Below are 17478 nucleotides of genomic sequence, written 5' to 3'. Positions count from 1 at the left end.
AAAGGTGTGAGCGTTGGGAAGAAATACTGGTGCGGATGACAACATACAATCATGTTTTAGCAGTTTTATTTAGATTTTTAAAGAGACCGCCTAGAGGCGGTGTTGGAAACTAGAGGGTTAAACTGTACGAATGAAACATATTTGTTTTATTATTAATCCAAATGCACTAAGAAATAAATATTTCATATTAAGTATTGTAGTCATACGTCCACAGTTCGTGTGACCCTATAGGACTGTCCTTATGTAGCTTTTCATTAGTATGTGTAACGACTGACAGCAGAAAAAACACTATGTGTCACATAAGTGACAAACAATAACAAAATCAAATAAACAACATTTAGAACAGGGGGCTAAATCATCACATTGGAAGCCCCGTGTTCTTGATATATTTTGACAGATCCAAATTATCTGACGGCTTGTCATTTTAAAACAAATTTACATCATAACATTGTGAACCGCCTTAGGCTGCTTGAAACTACCAATTTTCAATAAAAGTGGAATAACCCACTTAATGGGTAAAGAGCTTGTACTCATTAATCAGTACGTCAATCTGAGTAAGTTTTATCAATTACATTTTGAGAATAGTTACAACAAAATGCGTAAAATATACCCATTTATGAAAATCGCCCTAGAATGAAAAATATTGAAGACTGAATTATTTCTGAATTTAAAACAAAAGACATTACAAAATATCGCTTTCACATTACATATTTCCCTCCCATAAAAGCGTACGAATCTCGATAGGGATTCTGTTCTGAAGCAAAAAAAAACTAAATAAAACCTGTCACTGGTGTTTGTTGGCTTCCAAAGCAGTCGAAATTGCGGAACTGGCGCATATTTGCAACATCCTGCTGTCCTGGTTTAAACTGCCGTTGTTTTGGAGCATTGCCGAAATGTTCCGATTCCGCCACGGTTTTGGCTACGATCCGATAATTGCAACTTCCGCTTTTTCGAATATTCTGCTTTTCACCGAAGATTAGCATGCGACGGAATCAATTCAAAATAGCGAAAGAATTGAAAATATACCCTGTTATCTCCATCCGTCCAGTTTAGAACAAACATCAAGCAATATATAAGCCCTGTTGATCAGGAATCGGACGGTCGTGAATTGACAGTTCATGGATTTATTCACCCCTTCACTACCTGTTGAGCGAAAATTGGAAATTATTTGTTACTATTTTTTGGTACCCATTTAATGTATTGTTTAGTGTGCCTTTTTGATTCTTAACTCGATTCCTTTGCATCCTCCTGTTTTTCCTTGGTTCAAGATCAATAGTAGCTCGAACACTTCATATAAAAATCAATTCAAATTATATTTTTGTAGCATTGCGGAATTGAAGAGGTTAAATCTTAAAAATGGCGGTTTCGCAATCTTGTTGTGATCTTGTCGCTATCTTGTTTTTTCGCTATTTTTACTAATTTCCAGTGATAACCACAATAATAGGCAATTTGAATACATAAAATGGGTACAGTTTTTTGCAGTGTAGGACATAATGTCGCTACGACCTAGTGAAAACTTTGCCGGGATACAGCAAAACGTCAGAATAGTCCGACACAAACAAAGATATCAATTCAAACTATTTTGCATTAGCAAGTTGTTTATTGGATTGATCATTGTTACGTTTTTTCGCGAATTCTGCAATAAAATTAAATACACGAAGCACAAACCGGTGAAAAGTGATTAATCATGTGATAGTTGTTTAACATATATAGAAAGTATTACAAACATTTTTACAAAAGCCAAAGCAAACTGTTGTCCAGTGTGTTGCTGGCAAGTGATTCACAATATCGATCCGTTTCGGTTTTCTTCATCATGACGTGATTTTCACCCGACGAGGAAAAAAGTGATATTCAGAGGGACATTTGCATTTTTTCACCTTCGACGCCTCATTCCGCATTCTGCTAGCAGTACTAACTATGCCAAGTACGTTACTCTTTGCCAATAGTAATGAGGGCCGAGTGTATGCCCTCTCGACGGGTGGATCCGCCTGGCGTGAGTTCCTTTATCTGGGACTGGAGTTCAAGCGAATATCCGTGGTTCCGCACTTTATGTGGGCCATTGGAGGTGATCGTCAGGTTTACGTCCATGTGCATGGTCTTGACATTCCAATCCGTATCAAAGAGGAAGCTTATGAAAATGAACGATGGCTACCGATCGAAGGATTCTCGAGTAGATTACTACCAACGGATCGGTATCATTTTTCTAACGCGGATGGTACTGTCGACAGGAATATTGACAAGATTCGGCTTCCCTCTATGGCTTGGCAATGGGATGGCGAATGGCAGCTTGATCTTACACTAGAAGGTCAACCGCTGGATCATGATGGATGGACCTACGCTGTGGATTTCCCGGCTACCTATCACCCACAGAAGAACTGGAAGTCTTGTGTGCGTCGTCGGAAATGGGTACGTTTTCGGAGGTATTGCGCGTTGAATTCCTGGTGTGCTGTAGCTCCATTGCATAAAGACCCGACGCAGGAACCATTTATTGACGTGGCGATTAATGGGAGCAATGTAAGTGGTGCTGCCCCGGGATTGCTACTCGTTTGGGCTGTGACAGCTCACGGACGGGTAATGTTCCGTTCAGGTGTAGGAACGACATCTCCGGAAGGTCTTCGCTGGACTTCGGTCACCACTCCGTCGGGGTGCGAGGTATCGCAAATAGCCGTTGGGCCAACTGGGTTGGTTTGGGCGTCACTCTACAATGGGAGGGCAATCGTACGTGCTGGCGTTACCCGGGATGCTTTCATGGGGACTACTTGGTTGGAAGTGAAACCACCTGGTACTAATCTGAAAATCACTCAGGTTTCCGTAGGAACTAATTCGGTTTGGTGTGTCACAAATGACAATCACGTTTGGTTCCGGCGGGGAGTTCACGGCGAAGCATCCGGGATCAGTGAGGATGCAGCGATTGGAAGTGGCTGGGTTGAGATGGTTGGAAATATAGCGTACATTTCTGTGGCACCGAACGATCAAGTATTTGCTGTAGGATCAGAGGATCGTGCACTTTATTTCCGATCTGGAGTATGCAGTTCGGATCTGACTGGCAAAAAGTGGCGACTTATTCAGTTACCTTTGCAAATGAGTCGAACGTCAAGTAATTTCTCGCTGTCTAGCAAACGGAGTGGAAGTGATTCACCTTCTACGAAGCATCGTAGCTTGAACAGTTTGTATAGGGAGAAATTGCAACAAGAGAACACTTCGCTGGTAGAGAACAATGATGAAACTTCACGTTCTGCGCCGACTGTGAATCCAAAGATTAGGCCGGAGCTATGGCATAAGCCGGATATCTCTCCGGAGGCGATAAGCGGTAAGAGAGAACCGCAACACGTTGGCAGCCTGGTTGAGAAAAAAGTGACAAGAAATCTTTCCAGCGAAACCGTTGTCGCTTCCAGTGCACCGTTGAACGAAGTGTACGAGATTTCCGGTAAGCAATTGAAGAATTCGCGTGCTTGGAGTCCTGTGAGAAGTGTTGGCTCGGTGGTTGGTACCGAGGCACACCCGGAGTCGGATTCGAGTGTGTTTGAGGGTGAAAGTTCGCGAGACTCGGGGGTCTTCGGTGAGTACGAAGATCACGGCGGGTCGCAGAATTGGGCCGAATGTGAGGTGCTGTGGATTGGATGTGCTGCAGGAGCTGTCACCGTCGATCCAAACCAGCTTCCGAGTTGGTTTAACGATAGTTTCGCAAATGCTTCCCAGGAAGAGCTTACACAACCCTGGCGTGTGAGGATTTTGGACGATCTGAAGCAACGACCTCCAGGACCGTTGGAATGTAGCGAGTTTGCGACTTACGAGAAAGCCATCGAAATGTCTTCCTGGGTAAAGTCCGGTGAAGCTCGAGCTGCCAAATCCGGGCATGCTTTCGAGGATTGCCTGATCGAGCTGGAATGGGTCAACAATCAGGGCACTGGACCCGATTCCGGGACGCTTACGATCTTAAACCCGGATGGAATAACTACAAAGGTTTCTTACTTTCAGATTTATGTTCTTATTTTAGTATTTACAATGTACAAACTCAATTTTAGATGCAATTCTCCCTCTCGGAAATCACCAGTATTATGTGCTGCAGTGAACCTGGTTCACCGAGACTGGCTATCCATGCGCCTCGACTACCCCCGGGATCATCTCCGATAAAGGTTCAGTTCAGTGGGGACACCGATCTAGAGGATTGGATCTCCCATCTGACGTCCGTTTGTTGCCAAATCAATGAAGTACACGGTAAACCTTCGCCGCGATCGGTGTGGATCACTTCCAACATGGGTGACGTGTTTGTATTCGATCCAACCAATTTGGAGGCTGCGCAGTGGCAATCCGAGTACAAAATCTTCCAGCAGAAGATTGACGTTTCAGCAGCTGAAACGCCATACCTCACATCCTTATACAATGGGTGTGTATCGCTAGATTGATGTAGGTTGTAACATGCATGCTTATAAGGATTCATTTTTAGAATGGTTGTCGGATCTCGGTTGGACATATCTGGCTTTGTTTACGATGACGCCGATCAGATTCGGTTCGATCTGCAAAGCCATCCAACGGTTCGTTTGCGGCACAAGATGGAATCGCAACGCAACATTCCAATGCACATAAATCCCCGCTTCAACGAAAGAATTACCGTGTTCAACTCGATGGCGGGGTCACACTGGAACGAAGATGAAAAGCGGGACAGCAAGATGCTGTTTTCGCCAGGGGCAGAGTTTAGGTTGGAAATAAGGTAGCTATGTTCTTTTCGCATTCGTTACGGGATAAAGTTTCACGGCTTCCCAATTTCTAGGAGTGAATGCGATGGTTTTCGAATTACGGTTAATGGAGAGGATTATCCTAGGTTTAAATATCGATCCGGGTTGACCCCGGATGCGATCTACAGTCTGTACAGCAGCGGTCGTGTCAAAATATTCAGCATTGTTTACGAGAGTCCCAAGCTGATTCTTCCGCTGCGAGATGTCTTCTGGCGCCAGATCGGTGGCCACCTACGTCGGGTACAGTCTAGCAAGGCTGGCGTTGTTTGGGGAATTGGCTACGATAATACGGCATGGGTTTACACTGGTGGTTGGGGCGGAGCATTTCTCAAGGGATTGGAGACTAACAATCAGGGAATCAATTCAATGACCGATACACACAATTTCTATATTTACGAAAATCAAAGGTGGAATCCTTTGTCCGGATTTTCTACGACTGGCCTACCGACGGATCGGCACATGTGGAGTGATATTACCGGCAAGCACAAACGCAGCAAGGAACATACAAAGTTGTTATCCATGCACTGGCAGTGGGTAAGCGATTGGTTAGTAGACTTCCATAATCCGGGTGGGGTTGATCGTGACGGGTGGCAATACGCAGTCGATTTCCCGGCAAGTTACCACGCAAAGAAACAGTTTACGGATTACGTCCGTCGGAGACGATGGTATCGGAAGTGTAGACTAACGACAACCGGACCCTGGCAGGAGGTTGGAAATGCAAAAATAATTGACGTTTCGCTACAACCGGATAGCGACGAAGTGGATTGCAGTATTACAGTATGGGCCGTGGCTGCCAACGGTGATGTACTCTATCGACGGGGTGTTAGTCTTTCGCAACCAGCGGTAAGTGTTGTTCGTTTTCTATTTCAAGATATAATTAATGGAAAAAGTCAGTTTTCTTTGTGCTAGAGGGTACATTACTCAATTTAAAGTTAGTTTTTAGCGTCTTGGATTCTCATCAGTAACTAACTTTAAGTTAGACATTGCGCCCTGTCGCACAAAAAAACGAACTCGCTCGAAAATAAAATGTTGCATAGTGCCAGGCGTTTGGTTCTTAAATGAAAAGATAGTTTCGGCCTCCGCTACTCTTCTTGCCTTCCGAGTCATCATTCAGAACCAGGCAATTTTTAAGTTCAAGCAAAACGTGTGATGCATTGGATTTAGCGTCTAACTAGGACCAATTTTGGTGGTAGTTTAGCTTAACCTGGTACCAAGATGGTGCTGGTTACTGATGAAAAAAAATCACAAAACGCTAAAATTTAATATTAATGTTTATTTCCACTCGCAGGGTACTGGTTGGGAGCATGTGACCTGTGATCAACCGCTAGTTAGTGTTAGTTGCTACAAGAACAAAGTTTGGGCAATCGGGAAGAATGGTTCCTCCTACTGGCGCTGTGGAATCTCCAGTGATAATCCGCTGGGTAGCAAGTGGCAACCGATCGAACCTCCCGGTGGAGTCACTTTCAAGCAAATCTCAGTCGGTAAGGCAGGCATCTGGACCGTGGACACAGCGGGTCGGTTATCGGTGCGGAAAGAAATTACCACTACCTTTCCCGAGGGTAGCCACTGGCAGCTGTTGTCGAATATCCAAAATGATCCTCCCCACTACGAGGGTAACGTTGGCTTCAAGAACGTATCCGTCGGGGATCACGTCTTTGCGGTATCTCAGTCGGGATATGTTTGCAAAAGAAGTGGAATCTGTGTGGAGAATCCCGCCGGAAGTGGTTGGACGCTTGGAATTCAGGTTAGTGTCATTACTGTACGAGTGCGTAACAATCATCTGACTTGGTTTTATTTTAGGGCAACTGGCACTATGTGGATGTGAATGGGTTCTACAATTAGAGTTTATAACCAAAGAAAGTCTCAGTTAAATTTACCAAAAAAGGCCATTCGATCTACCCAACCGTACTTTAGGTGTTATACTTCTATTGGATAAGCTATTGTATGTTGCTGTCATTAACATTGATGCTGCAATCGAATAAATTTACCCATCATATGCTTCAAAATGTTCGTCTAGCAAACAAAACCTGTCACGGAATGTTTAATTTTGAAGAATAGTCAGTGCTACATGTAGTCAACAACTACGATGGTCTTCGAACGTAAAGGTATAATCGTTTGACGGTTGCAATTATGAGAGGGTCCACAGGCCTATGGAATCGTTTCAAGTCTTACTAGTATAGAAATTAATATTTGATTTGATTGTCCAGTTAATCGTATTCTCAATCTACTGCTTGATTCTCATTGGATCGTAATTTACAGTAATACCAATACTGTCAAAATAAACTTTGAGTGAAAATTCCGAACGAACTGTTACTCGTTTAGTACAAGTGTTAACGTTTAAGTTTAACAGAAACAAGTTTTTTTCCTTCGTCTACTGGTTTGTACTTGGCGATTCACTCTAATTTTCCTCACAAATTGTATTTTGAGATTGGTTGCTAACAAAAATGGTTAAAAATCTTAGTATTTTTCATAAGACTGCAGCTAATAACATAGTGCACGAGAAATTTGGAAGGTAAAAGACTATACTAGAAAATTAGAGGCATGCAGCGATGTTATCAAATATATTGTGTTTCCAGATGTTGGACATCCCGTGATGGGCTAATAAAGAGATAAAACATGCTGAAAATGTAATTAATAAGATTCGAACAAAATAAAGAAATGACCCTTGTTTTTGATTACTTCTGATACCACATCTAGTCTATAAAGCACGGTTAGTTGATGTAAACGGTTCATAGTCAACCCTACGAAGCGCTCTAAAGCAGTAGTGTACCAATTTCTTCGAGCTCCGACGTGATAAGCGAACCGTTAACTTAGACAGATGATGGTCTATAGGTTTGTTCCACCAGAAACTGTTTTCACGAGGGAGGGTTACGATGATACACCAAGAGGTCCCAATGCTACAATAAGTTGACCAAAGAGGTCTTGGGTGACGGCGCTCAGGTGAGGTCGTTGGGTGCGGAAGTGACGCTCCAGTGCAAGCAACTGGATGAGATTACGAACGCAGACAACGGTCGTCTCTACCGTCATGGAGCAGTGTGGCGCAGATTGAGCGGATCTCTGTACGCCTAAGAGAGGGACTCTTTGGCACGCAGGTAGCCTATTTCAGGCTACCGGTTGCAGAAGCCAAAAAGGTCATCGAGAGCTGAAGATCGGCTGGTCAGTATGCCCAGTAAGCATACCCCAGCCGCCTTCAGTGGACAGGCGCTATCGGTGTCTGGAGTCCGGCCATAAGTCCTACGACTGACCGCCACTGTGGTGAAGAGGGACACAAGGCGCAGAAATGCGATAGGGTACCAAAATGCACCAGTAAGAAGCAAGACCGTAAACATGTTATGGGTGAGCCTTCGTGTCCCTTCGGTGAGGCCAGTAGGAAGAAGCCGTGCAAGTAACACAGGCTGTGTTACACAGCTGAATCTTAACTACTGTGTATCTGCCCAGCAGCTGCTGTGGCAGTCGGTCTCGGAATCGAGGACAGATGTCGCCCTCTTATCCGACCCGTACAACGTCCCTGCCGAAATTGTTATGTGCTAGTCGTATGTCTATCTGTGTATGTGTTCGTCTGAGTATTTGTGATAGCTGGGTCAGGGAATAGATACAGAACTGGCGTATGTGATAGAATAGTGGGTAATCCTTCGTAGGATTTGTTAGTTATTTTTTTCAGTGTTCAATTCATGCATTCAATTCATTCGGGAAAATCGGATTGAATAAATTAATTTACCGACGTACGTGAATCATCAATTCCCGGTCACTTCCGGATGTTGTTATGTTCGCAATTAAATTACAAAATTAAATTATGGTTCATTGAGGTAGTTATGTTATTGTCTATCCCGAGATAAACTAGCTTTTCGTCGATTTGTTGCTATATGTTTCACACATGAGTGCGAACGAAACAAAAATAAACGTCAAATCGTTTTATCGCTTGCGCTAATGCAAAGTGAATAGAAGTGATTTTAGAAAAGATTCGCAATATAAGCGTGCACGGCATACTCGACAGAAGAAGGTGTGCGAATAAAAACACTCGCTTGACAAGCAAAAATTTGTCTGGCTACAAAAACCGTAGGAAAGTATATCAAAAGCAGGAAAAAAACGTGGGAGAGGATGGAAAGAGGATGGCCGCCATCGGAAAAGGTGCGTTGATTGTTCCGCGCGTTTGAGCTACAAAAATTCGGGCTTTAGTGTCGTTCGACCGTTTTCTTTCGGTTCGGTTCCTTCGTTTAGTGGTTGCTGGTGCAGTGGGAAGGCCTGGACCGGAATTTTCCGTAAAATGATTGCTATCGGCTTTGGGCGAAGGAATCGACCAAGCATTTCATCCAGCGGAAAAGAACGAAGAGCGCTGCGTGTAAAAAAGGCAGTTCCCTTTTGACGTGAGAGGTTGTGACATTGTGGTGAAAAGTTGGCCTAGCAATCCGCCCATAGTTCTGGCATTCGCACACGACTGCCGCTATAAGAAGAACCGGTTCGAGAAAAGAAATAAGAAGAAGTATGCTAAAGATTTCCTCGGGAGAAAGTTCGGTCGAGCTTCCATTCGCTTTTGTGCGTGAGTACTGCTGGAATCGTGCGAACCGGTCTTCGGGTTTTACGGTGCAAGCAACGTTGCAAGTTTCTGATAAACTTTTCGAGCCTAGTACTCCCCTCCTTCGAAAAGGGAGTAGAAGACGTTGGCAAAGTACGGTGCAGTAAGAAGGAAAGCAGTTAGAAGGGCAGCGACCACTACAATGAAGGTACCGCCACCGTCAACAGAATCACCAGCAGTGCCGAAGGGTTCGCTGCACGGAGTGGATGATAGTTGCGAGAATTCGACGTGTTTCCGTTCAATGTTGTCGAACCAATTGAATGTGCCCTCCCAACCTCGGCCAATTGCACCGGGTCGCCTAGGAGACAACGACGAGGAAACCCTCAAGCGAATTCCGGGTTCGTATGATGACGACAATCAGCGTCATTAAGGTGAGTGCACCTCCTTTTTACCTCCTCTTAAGAACCATATATGATTTGGGACAATTTTGAGTATAGCCAACTTTTATTTTACAGGCTTTATCCACTGGACAACACATTTCATGGCGACATGACCGGGAACTCTAGAGATATGGGGTAACTCACTGTCACTTTCAGAATCTGATAGCGTGAATTGAATATCAAAATGACGGTCCGCGCGACCATCCAAGACCACACGCGAACATGTGAATGACCACACTTTCAAAATCGAATTTATATATGCAACAAACACGTTAACGCTTAAGCCCTTCGCGATCATCCACGCACTTCTACACCCACGATTGCGCAAACTTGACAGCACGCCGGTAATAAGGTGAACGCTTTAGTACTTAAGAAGTTACAAACATGATCTCAAACGCGAACCCACAAACGTCCGCGTTCGCGCGAATGGGTTATGTCTGGAAATCTTTACCCTCCGTCCTAGCAACTTAGGACCAATCAAAAAATAACCCTTATATCCACTAGACAACACCATGGCGCCATGACCGGGAACACTAGTGATATGGAAGAACCCACTTTCTTCTAGTATCTGATTCATACACTGAAAATAAATTATCTGGCTCACAGTCCGCGCGACCATCCAAGAATACACGCGAATATTCGAAAGTACACACGGTTATAAGATTTAATGTATACACGCGAAGTTACATACACGTTGGCACACGCGACATATAAACACGCACGCGATCGAACATGTTCAAACGCTCGAGCCCTTCACGATGATACACACGATCGCAAAGTCTCTACGGCCGCGCATATCTGAGTCGAGCTCCTCCCACTTCAACGCAGCTCGAAAGTGCAGATCCGGCGAAAGTCACGTGAAACTAATCTGATAGTACTTCACTGATTGAAGGTTATGGTCCTTGAAGCGGACCATCGACAGTTGAAAACGCATCACTTACAACACCGTCACATCTCCACATTTCGAGAAGGAAGGTATACGCGATACTCGATCGTAAAGAGACTACAGTTAGCAATATTTTTGGCCTGTTTCAAATCAGTCACGATTACGCGCAGTTTATTTGACAGCAATTTTTCACTCTGTCACGGCCGAATTGTGTTTTGTCAGCTTCCGCGTAACAGTTATGATGTTTAGCGTTTGTTTATTTTTGGGCCGAAAGTCCAGTGGTCCAGTGGATCCATCCTGATAAACCTTGACAGGGAGGGGCAAGTGGATCGGAGATAATGTCCTCTGTCTCCGAAAAATTGTAGTCCTCTTCGCCATAATTTTCATCCTTGAAAGATCCCCCGTCTGGTTTCTTTTTGTTGCGGGAGCAACACGCTCGTCGCACTAAGACAAAAAAACACACACAAAGACAAAAAACAAAAATAAACAATACTCGATAAACATATGATTACGGCTTAAAAACCAACTGTCAAAATTCTCTTTGAAAGGAAATTCCGGAGAAACCGTTACTCGTCAATCACAGATGTTGATAGTAAACGAAAGAGAAAAGTTTTTTCTTTCATTAACTGCTATGAACTGTGTTTGGCCAGTAATAGTTTGTCCGGAATTTCCTTTCAAAGAGAATTTTGACAGTTGGCTTTTAAGCCGTAATCATATGTTTGTCGAGAATACTTATTTGGCAATCCTAAGCGAGCAAGTAGGTGGACTACAAAGAGAATAGGAAAAGAGACGAATAGTGTGAAGCCAAAAATACCTTATTGAGCAGACCAATCGTGCAATGTAAATAAACATTACTCATGCCTGAGTTGGAGGAGATAAGTATTGTAAATCTATCAAAAAAAATTTTGAATTTTCGTCAGAATTTAGTGCAATCGTGATTGTAAGGTGCATTCTAGAGTCTATGTATGAGTAAAAACAAGTTTTAGAATTATTTCATCTCTTTGTTTCGAAATGCACATCGTTTGATATACAAATTCAACGATCGACAAAAGGTTTGTTTTCAAAATATAATAGGAGTCATTTAAAGTGCTGCCTTTGGAAACGGTTGCCAAATTCTAGTGTTGAAATCATCGTAAAGGGAGTGTTGCCGTTGTGACTGATTTTCACTCTGCGTCTCTTTCACTATTCTCTTTGGTGGACTACTCTCAGTCCACAGTGTGTATGTTGCGTGATCTTGACGAAGTTGGGTGTTATTGTGCCTTGCAGGATAATCGCTCGATATTCGATTATATGAAAGCTCAATTGAGATAGGCGCGTGACAGCCGCCTATATAAATTTATATGTAGCTTTTTCCTTGAAGCTTTCGAGAAGCACACAGCTGGCAGAAAAATAAAGCTCCACTGAAATCTGCTTGCGGAGCAACTGCGGCTATATTTGATGCGCCTTTCAGACGCCCGCAATGTGAGATTTTATTATAAGCGCGACAATATTGCTTCGACGAGATATCCAGACAAAGCGGATGTCAAATAGCCTTTGTATCATGAGATGGCAAATTGCAATAACAATTTGTGCTTCAATACCGCACAGGTAAATAACTAAGGTAAATAACACTTTTAATAAAAAACTATTTTTAATCAAAATCAGAATTTGCAAAAATTTTATGCGTGCGTGCACTTATAATCTAGTACTTCCTTCTAGCTGGCAGCTCTGTCAAGATTCGAGATTGACTGTCAAGTGTCAAGTTTTTCTTTTGATTCAACCTCGAAAGCGCATGTTTACTTTTCACTCATCAGTGCGTCCCAGACAAAAATTGCTTACTTTTTCCTCGCTTTTAATTCTATTTCCAGTGTCGACACGTAAGAATAACTGCCGCTCATAATGTCCGTCAAGGATCTAGCTCAGGATCAATCAGCGAGTCTTACTGCGGAACGTATCGAGGAAGCTGCTCCACAGGTACCAAAAGTGATACTTTCTGCCGAACAGAGAAATATTTTCGACCGCATCTCCAAGAATGAAAACAGTGAACTTAAGCTGGCGTTGGCTCAGTTTAAACAGAGCGTAGATTATGTGGACGAGAATGGGATGACTCCGTTGCAACATGCTTCCTATAAGGGTAATAAAGATGCAGTCCAGCTGCTTTTGGATCAGGGCGCGGATGTTAATTCCGGCAAGCATGAGTACAAGTACACGGCGCTACACTTCGGAGCCCTGTCCGGTAATGTCGATGTCTGTCTAAAGCTACTGCTAGCAGGAGCTAACTCAAATGCTACCAACTCTGTCGGTAGGACCGCCGCCCAAATGGCTGCCTTCGTGGCGAACCATCAAGTCGTTGCTACAATTAACAATTTCGTTCCTATCAAAGAGATTGAATGCTACACGAAAGTTCAGGGTTCTCACACGGAAGCATTGCTACCGGTGGTGCACCTTGAAGGATTTCACAAGTTTGTTATGCAGATAAACATTCATCCGGTGCGGATTGCACTGAACTTGCAAAAGTATGGTTTATTTGTCGATGACTTGAAGCGTATCAAAAAAGTTTTGGGAGAGATGATGGAGCGGGAGATGAAACGGCGAACTGAGGTTAACGAAGTCATGGCGTTCAAGTATCACTATTTGGGATATTTTGTAAATGAGATTGGTAAATGCCGGGACTACTTTTTAGCGAGAAAAGACGGTACCGGTGCTAGTGCCAAGGACCAGAAGAGCGATTTTGTGGAGCTTTTTGCCAGAAGGGTTCTGAAACCTGGTAAACTTGAATTGATTTTATCCGTATCAATTGAAGTAATCTACTTTTTCGTTTTAGGGAAAGACGGTTCTTTGGAGTACATTGAGGCGACGATTCGTGAGTGCGTTAGGGAGTTCCCCTTTCGAGAGTGTACCATCTTTCGGCAGGTTGTGACCCAACTGGCCAGTAAGGATAATGCTGCCAGCGCTTTGGAAGTAATCAAATCGGCCATCAACGGACAACGTGGCTTCCAGGATACAATTTCGTACTGTAGCTCATGCGGCGAGGAGAAGCCGGATAAAAAATGCTCCAAGTGCAAAGAGGTCCAATATTGTGATCGAGAGTGCCAACGATTGCATTGGTTTATGCACAAGAAGGTCTGTGCTCGGCCTTCATCCACGGCCAGTACAAGTGGAACGAAAGATGCCAAAAAAGACATCGATCCAACGGAGATCAGTGAGCAATTGCAGAAACTGGTTTCGAGCTAAGTAGTTTGGCGATAGACACAATGACAACTGGTAATCAGGAGTATGGGCAAAGATACTAGACATACACACATACCTATACTAATATTGTACTAAGGGATGAGACGGAACTAAAATGTACTAATCGATTTACAGTAAATCTCTGTGTTTCGTAGTTTGTGTCATTTGCTATCTTTTGGACGTTAATAAATCGAATGACCTGAAGCAATTTATTGTTGCTCTTTTGTAGCCTTATTAATCTCAAGTCCTTGATAGAACTCACCGGAGGTATGCAATGATAATGCTGCATCCATTAATGTGATATATTGAAATATGCAATTACTAACAGATTTTTACTAGCCTCTTTTATTACGGTATTACGCACAAAGCCAAATGGAGTAAAAAGATATCTCACTATGTTGTGATCCACCTCTAGATACACTAATTCCTATAGCATATTTCCAAGACCGACAGGCGAAGAAAATAAACAATTAAACTTTGTGAAATCCTATTGGGTTTATTTTATGCCGATATGAAAGGATAAATCCGGTGAATATTGGTTCTACGTGTTGGAGGCATCTCGTTACAAGCATTCGCTCTTTATGCTAGGAGCGATTGAGAACAGCGTCTGACCCGGTGAGATAGGCTTTCTTAGTGCGTTCAATGAAATAGTTGAATTTTCGCCACGTTCCTTTCTCACCGCTTTGGTCATTTTATTTTTCTGCTGGACGTTTTCCAGAAAAATTTAAATTAGAAAAAATGCTATATATTACTACTTACGTGAGGTGATCTATTTCTAGGATGCGATTTATACTGCAGCTATGAGATCAACCAGTCTGATATCTCTCGTATCATCGCTTACGTCCATGGTTGGGTAATTTTGTTTGGCTTTTCGTTGTTGATTTGGAGGTACTAGGTGCAGTCTTTGGTAAATGCAGTTTATTGGAGCCATGAATGAAAAATCCGAATCTATTGGTTCAACTGGTACGTTTCCCATGTTATTTGGAGATTTGTGCCTTGCAATGTCGTCTGTTGCGTGGTAGCTGACAAAACGCTACTCGGCCGTGACTGTGATTTAAAAAGTCCAGTAGGATAAACTGTAGGTAGTCGTGAATGATTTGAAACAGGTCAACTATATTGCTAGCAATAGCCTCTTCACGATGGAGTATCGCGTCTACACCCCTTCTCGAAATGTGGAGATTGACAGTGTTGTAAGTGATGCGGGTTTAAGAGTCGATGTTCTGATGAATGATGGGGTTGGTCGCTTTAAGAACCTAACCTTCAAATAGTTAAGATTTTGGAGTGGAAGCAATTGTACTTAATGTCCATCGAAGATCCATCAGACTCGTTTCGCGTGACTTTCGCCGGAACTGCACATCCGAGCTAGGGTCTCCGCTAGTTAGAGCATGTCCCAACTAAAAGACACTCTTATGTCAAAACTGAAAGTCAAAAGTGATTGACCTTTGAAAGTCATCGAGTTCAAGGGGTTCATTGGTTGATTCCTGTGTATATCTAGAAAAAAACATACTTTGAAATCCAATGGAACTTTATTTTTTGAAGTTATTTTCCAGAATGTTTTTAATGAAATAAATGTTTTAGATGTTGCACTTCTTCGGCTTCTTCCATTAAGCATCAATTATTTTGTGTCATTGTGTGTTAGTTGCTAACTTCTTGGAGATCATCTCTGATGTATTCAATCACATTATCTAATGATTTTTTAGCTAGTGATAACGTAGTATGCTTGCGCTTTATCGGTCTTTTCCGGCAGCGTACTCATTTCCTGTTTAATGTGAAGCAACTATTTAAAAAAGTAATTAATCGCAAAAGGAACACTAATGACATAGTTTATCGCAAAGTTGATTTAACTTTAAAATAGAAGGGAACAACCAACTCTCGTGAACCGCAAAATATTTCTGTTTGTTTTTTGTCGAAAGAAAACTATCAGCGTTTCCCTCGGGTAATTCTTGCCAGCTCTCATGAGCCCTGCAGTTGTCCCAATTAGCGGATACGATTCGCTAGTTTGGGGCGCAGTCGTGACCCAACTAATGAATTTGCGCTGTATTCAAAAAGCACACTTTAAAGTTCACATAAAGTTCTTAGCAAACTTTCAAGCTGTTAAAGTTTTAATGGAACTTGAAAGCTGCTTAAGGAGTTATATATGTTGAGATGCGGTAAAAAAGGGAAAAGTTTGAATTTTTATAAAGGTATATAGCCATATTTTTATGAAATACTTGTTATACGTTTAGCGTAGTACAATGTCCAATTTGCAAAATCTACTTGAGAAAATAAAAAAAATATTAATAATTGTCGAAGCTATAGCAATTTCCGCAAAACGCGTTTTTTTCAGAGAGGTTTGCCGTGACTACGATTCCAGTCCAACAGCTCAACAGAAACCATCAAACTAAAAAAACATTAGCATATGTACCTGTGCACAGTGGGACGAGCCCGGACTTAAGTCCATATATGAAGGTTATGCGATATTCTCGCTAGTATTTTTTTCGTATCAGCTGAGCCATCAGAGACATTTTCGCGAGATTTTAGGTGATTTGAATGCAAAATGAATTTTTGACAGCTTTTTGAAAGGCATAACGCAAGTATTTTTAGCATTATTTGACCATAGGAACTACATACGGTTATTCTCGTTTTTCAAAGAAATGGTTGATTTTATGAATTGCCTTACTTCACCAAAATTATCCGTGTGATAAAATTACATCGTAAAATCGCCAAAAATAAGTCACTAGTTGGTTTGGTTAGTGTTAAGATAACTGTTCGTCATGAATTTTTATTGAATTCGAACTTCTAAAGCGAAAACAACAACGACGCCCGTGAATGCCCGCGATCACACTATGCTGATTCGAAAGCTTTTCATTTTCTCTTTAAAATGAGCCTATGCTAGTTTTGCGAAAACTTGCGATAAGTAGTCAAAATTTGAAAAAACTGTGAATGGAGACGCATGGTTATTACTGATATTTAATTTTAATATTCATTTTATGACTAGAATAATGACACTAATTTATGCACAACTTTCAAATAGCATTTAGAGCATGATCTACAAGGGTTTTACTAGTGATCAAGAGTAAGGAGCCGAGTGGGAAGTATGGTTTTTAAGTGGGAAAGGAATTAAGAATGTTTAAAATTCAGTAAATATTTTCAACCATCTGAAATGTGTCATAAAATGTTTCATGAACTATTTTTGCTAACTTACGCAATAACTGGCAAATTGAGTGAACATAGTTGAATTCTAGTTATTTGGTGAGACTATTTTTTCCGAGTTTGCATAGCACTGATATAGCTTAAGGGTATGCGATATTATCCAAATAAAATAAGACCATTTTCAAATGAGCCATATACGCGAAAAAAGGATTTTGGATTTACTTTAATTTAAGGTATGAAATAAGCAATCTAAGCAACTTAAAACACACCAGCGAAAACAAAATCGTTAACCATCTTGTTGATTAGTGAATGTAAATCAATATTCCACTAAGACGCTCAAAATGTTTGTTTTGAAAATGAAAAAAATGTAGTTTTCATACCAAGTAACCCACTAATGAATTAAACGTTCCAAAATTAGTCGATCACATCTTATTTGATCCTTAAAAATAATATAGTCATTTCTAAAGCGCAAAATGAGATGTCAATCAATTCGTTTCAATACGAAAAATAAATTCCAAAATTACAATTGAAAGAAATCTTTATAGAAGACAAAATATTTAC

The 17478-nt window shown here is 41.9% G+C and overlaps 2 protein-coding genes across 2 annotated transcripts; both read left to right on the top strand.

The window, feature by feature from the left end:
• Positions 1-1562: 1562 nt before the first annotated feature.
• Positions 1563-6742, top strand: LOC131689332 (tectonin beta-propeller repeat-containing protein). The gene is made up of 6 exons (XM_058974348.1): positions 1563-3963; positions 4026-4387; positions 4448-4711; positions 4772-5579; positions 6025-6480; positions 6537-6742. Exons 1-6 carry the CDS (start codon positions 1918-1920, stop codon positions 6576-6578), a joined length of 3978 nt encoding a protein of 1325 aa, XP_058830331.1. The 5' UTR covers positions 1563-1917; the 3' UTR covers positions 6579-6742.
• A 5575-nt stretch (positions 6743-12317) lies between these two features.
• On the top strand, positions 12318-13993 carry LOC131689339 (ankyrin repeat and MYND domain-containing protein 2). Its single transcript, XM_058974361.1, has 2 exons — positions 12318-13321; positions 13379-13993. The coding sequence occupies exons 1-2, from the start codon at positions 12454-12456 to the stop codon at positions 13786-13788; spliced, it is 1278 nt and encodes a 425-aa protein (XP_058830344.1). The 5' UTR covers positions 12318-12453; the 3' UTR covers positions 13789-13993.
• Positions 13994-17478: the final 3485 nt, after the last annotated feature.

Source organism: Topomyia yanbarensis, chromosome 3 (assembly GCF_030247195.1).
Source record: "Topomyia yanbarensis strain Yona2022 chromosome 3, ASM3024719v1, whole genome shotgun sequence".
NCBI lineage: Eukaryota > Metazoa > Arthropoda > Insecta > Diptera > Culicidae > Topomyia > Topomyia yanbarensis.
The sequence above is the reverse complement of the archived record's forward strand: the minus strand, read 5'-3'. Positions and strand labels throughout refer to the sequence as shown.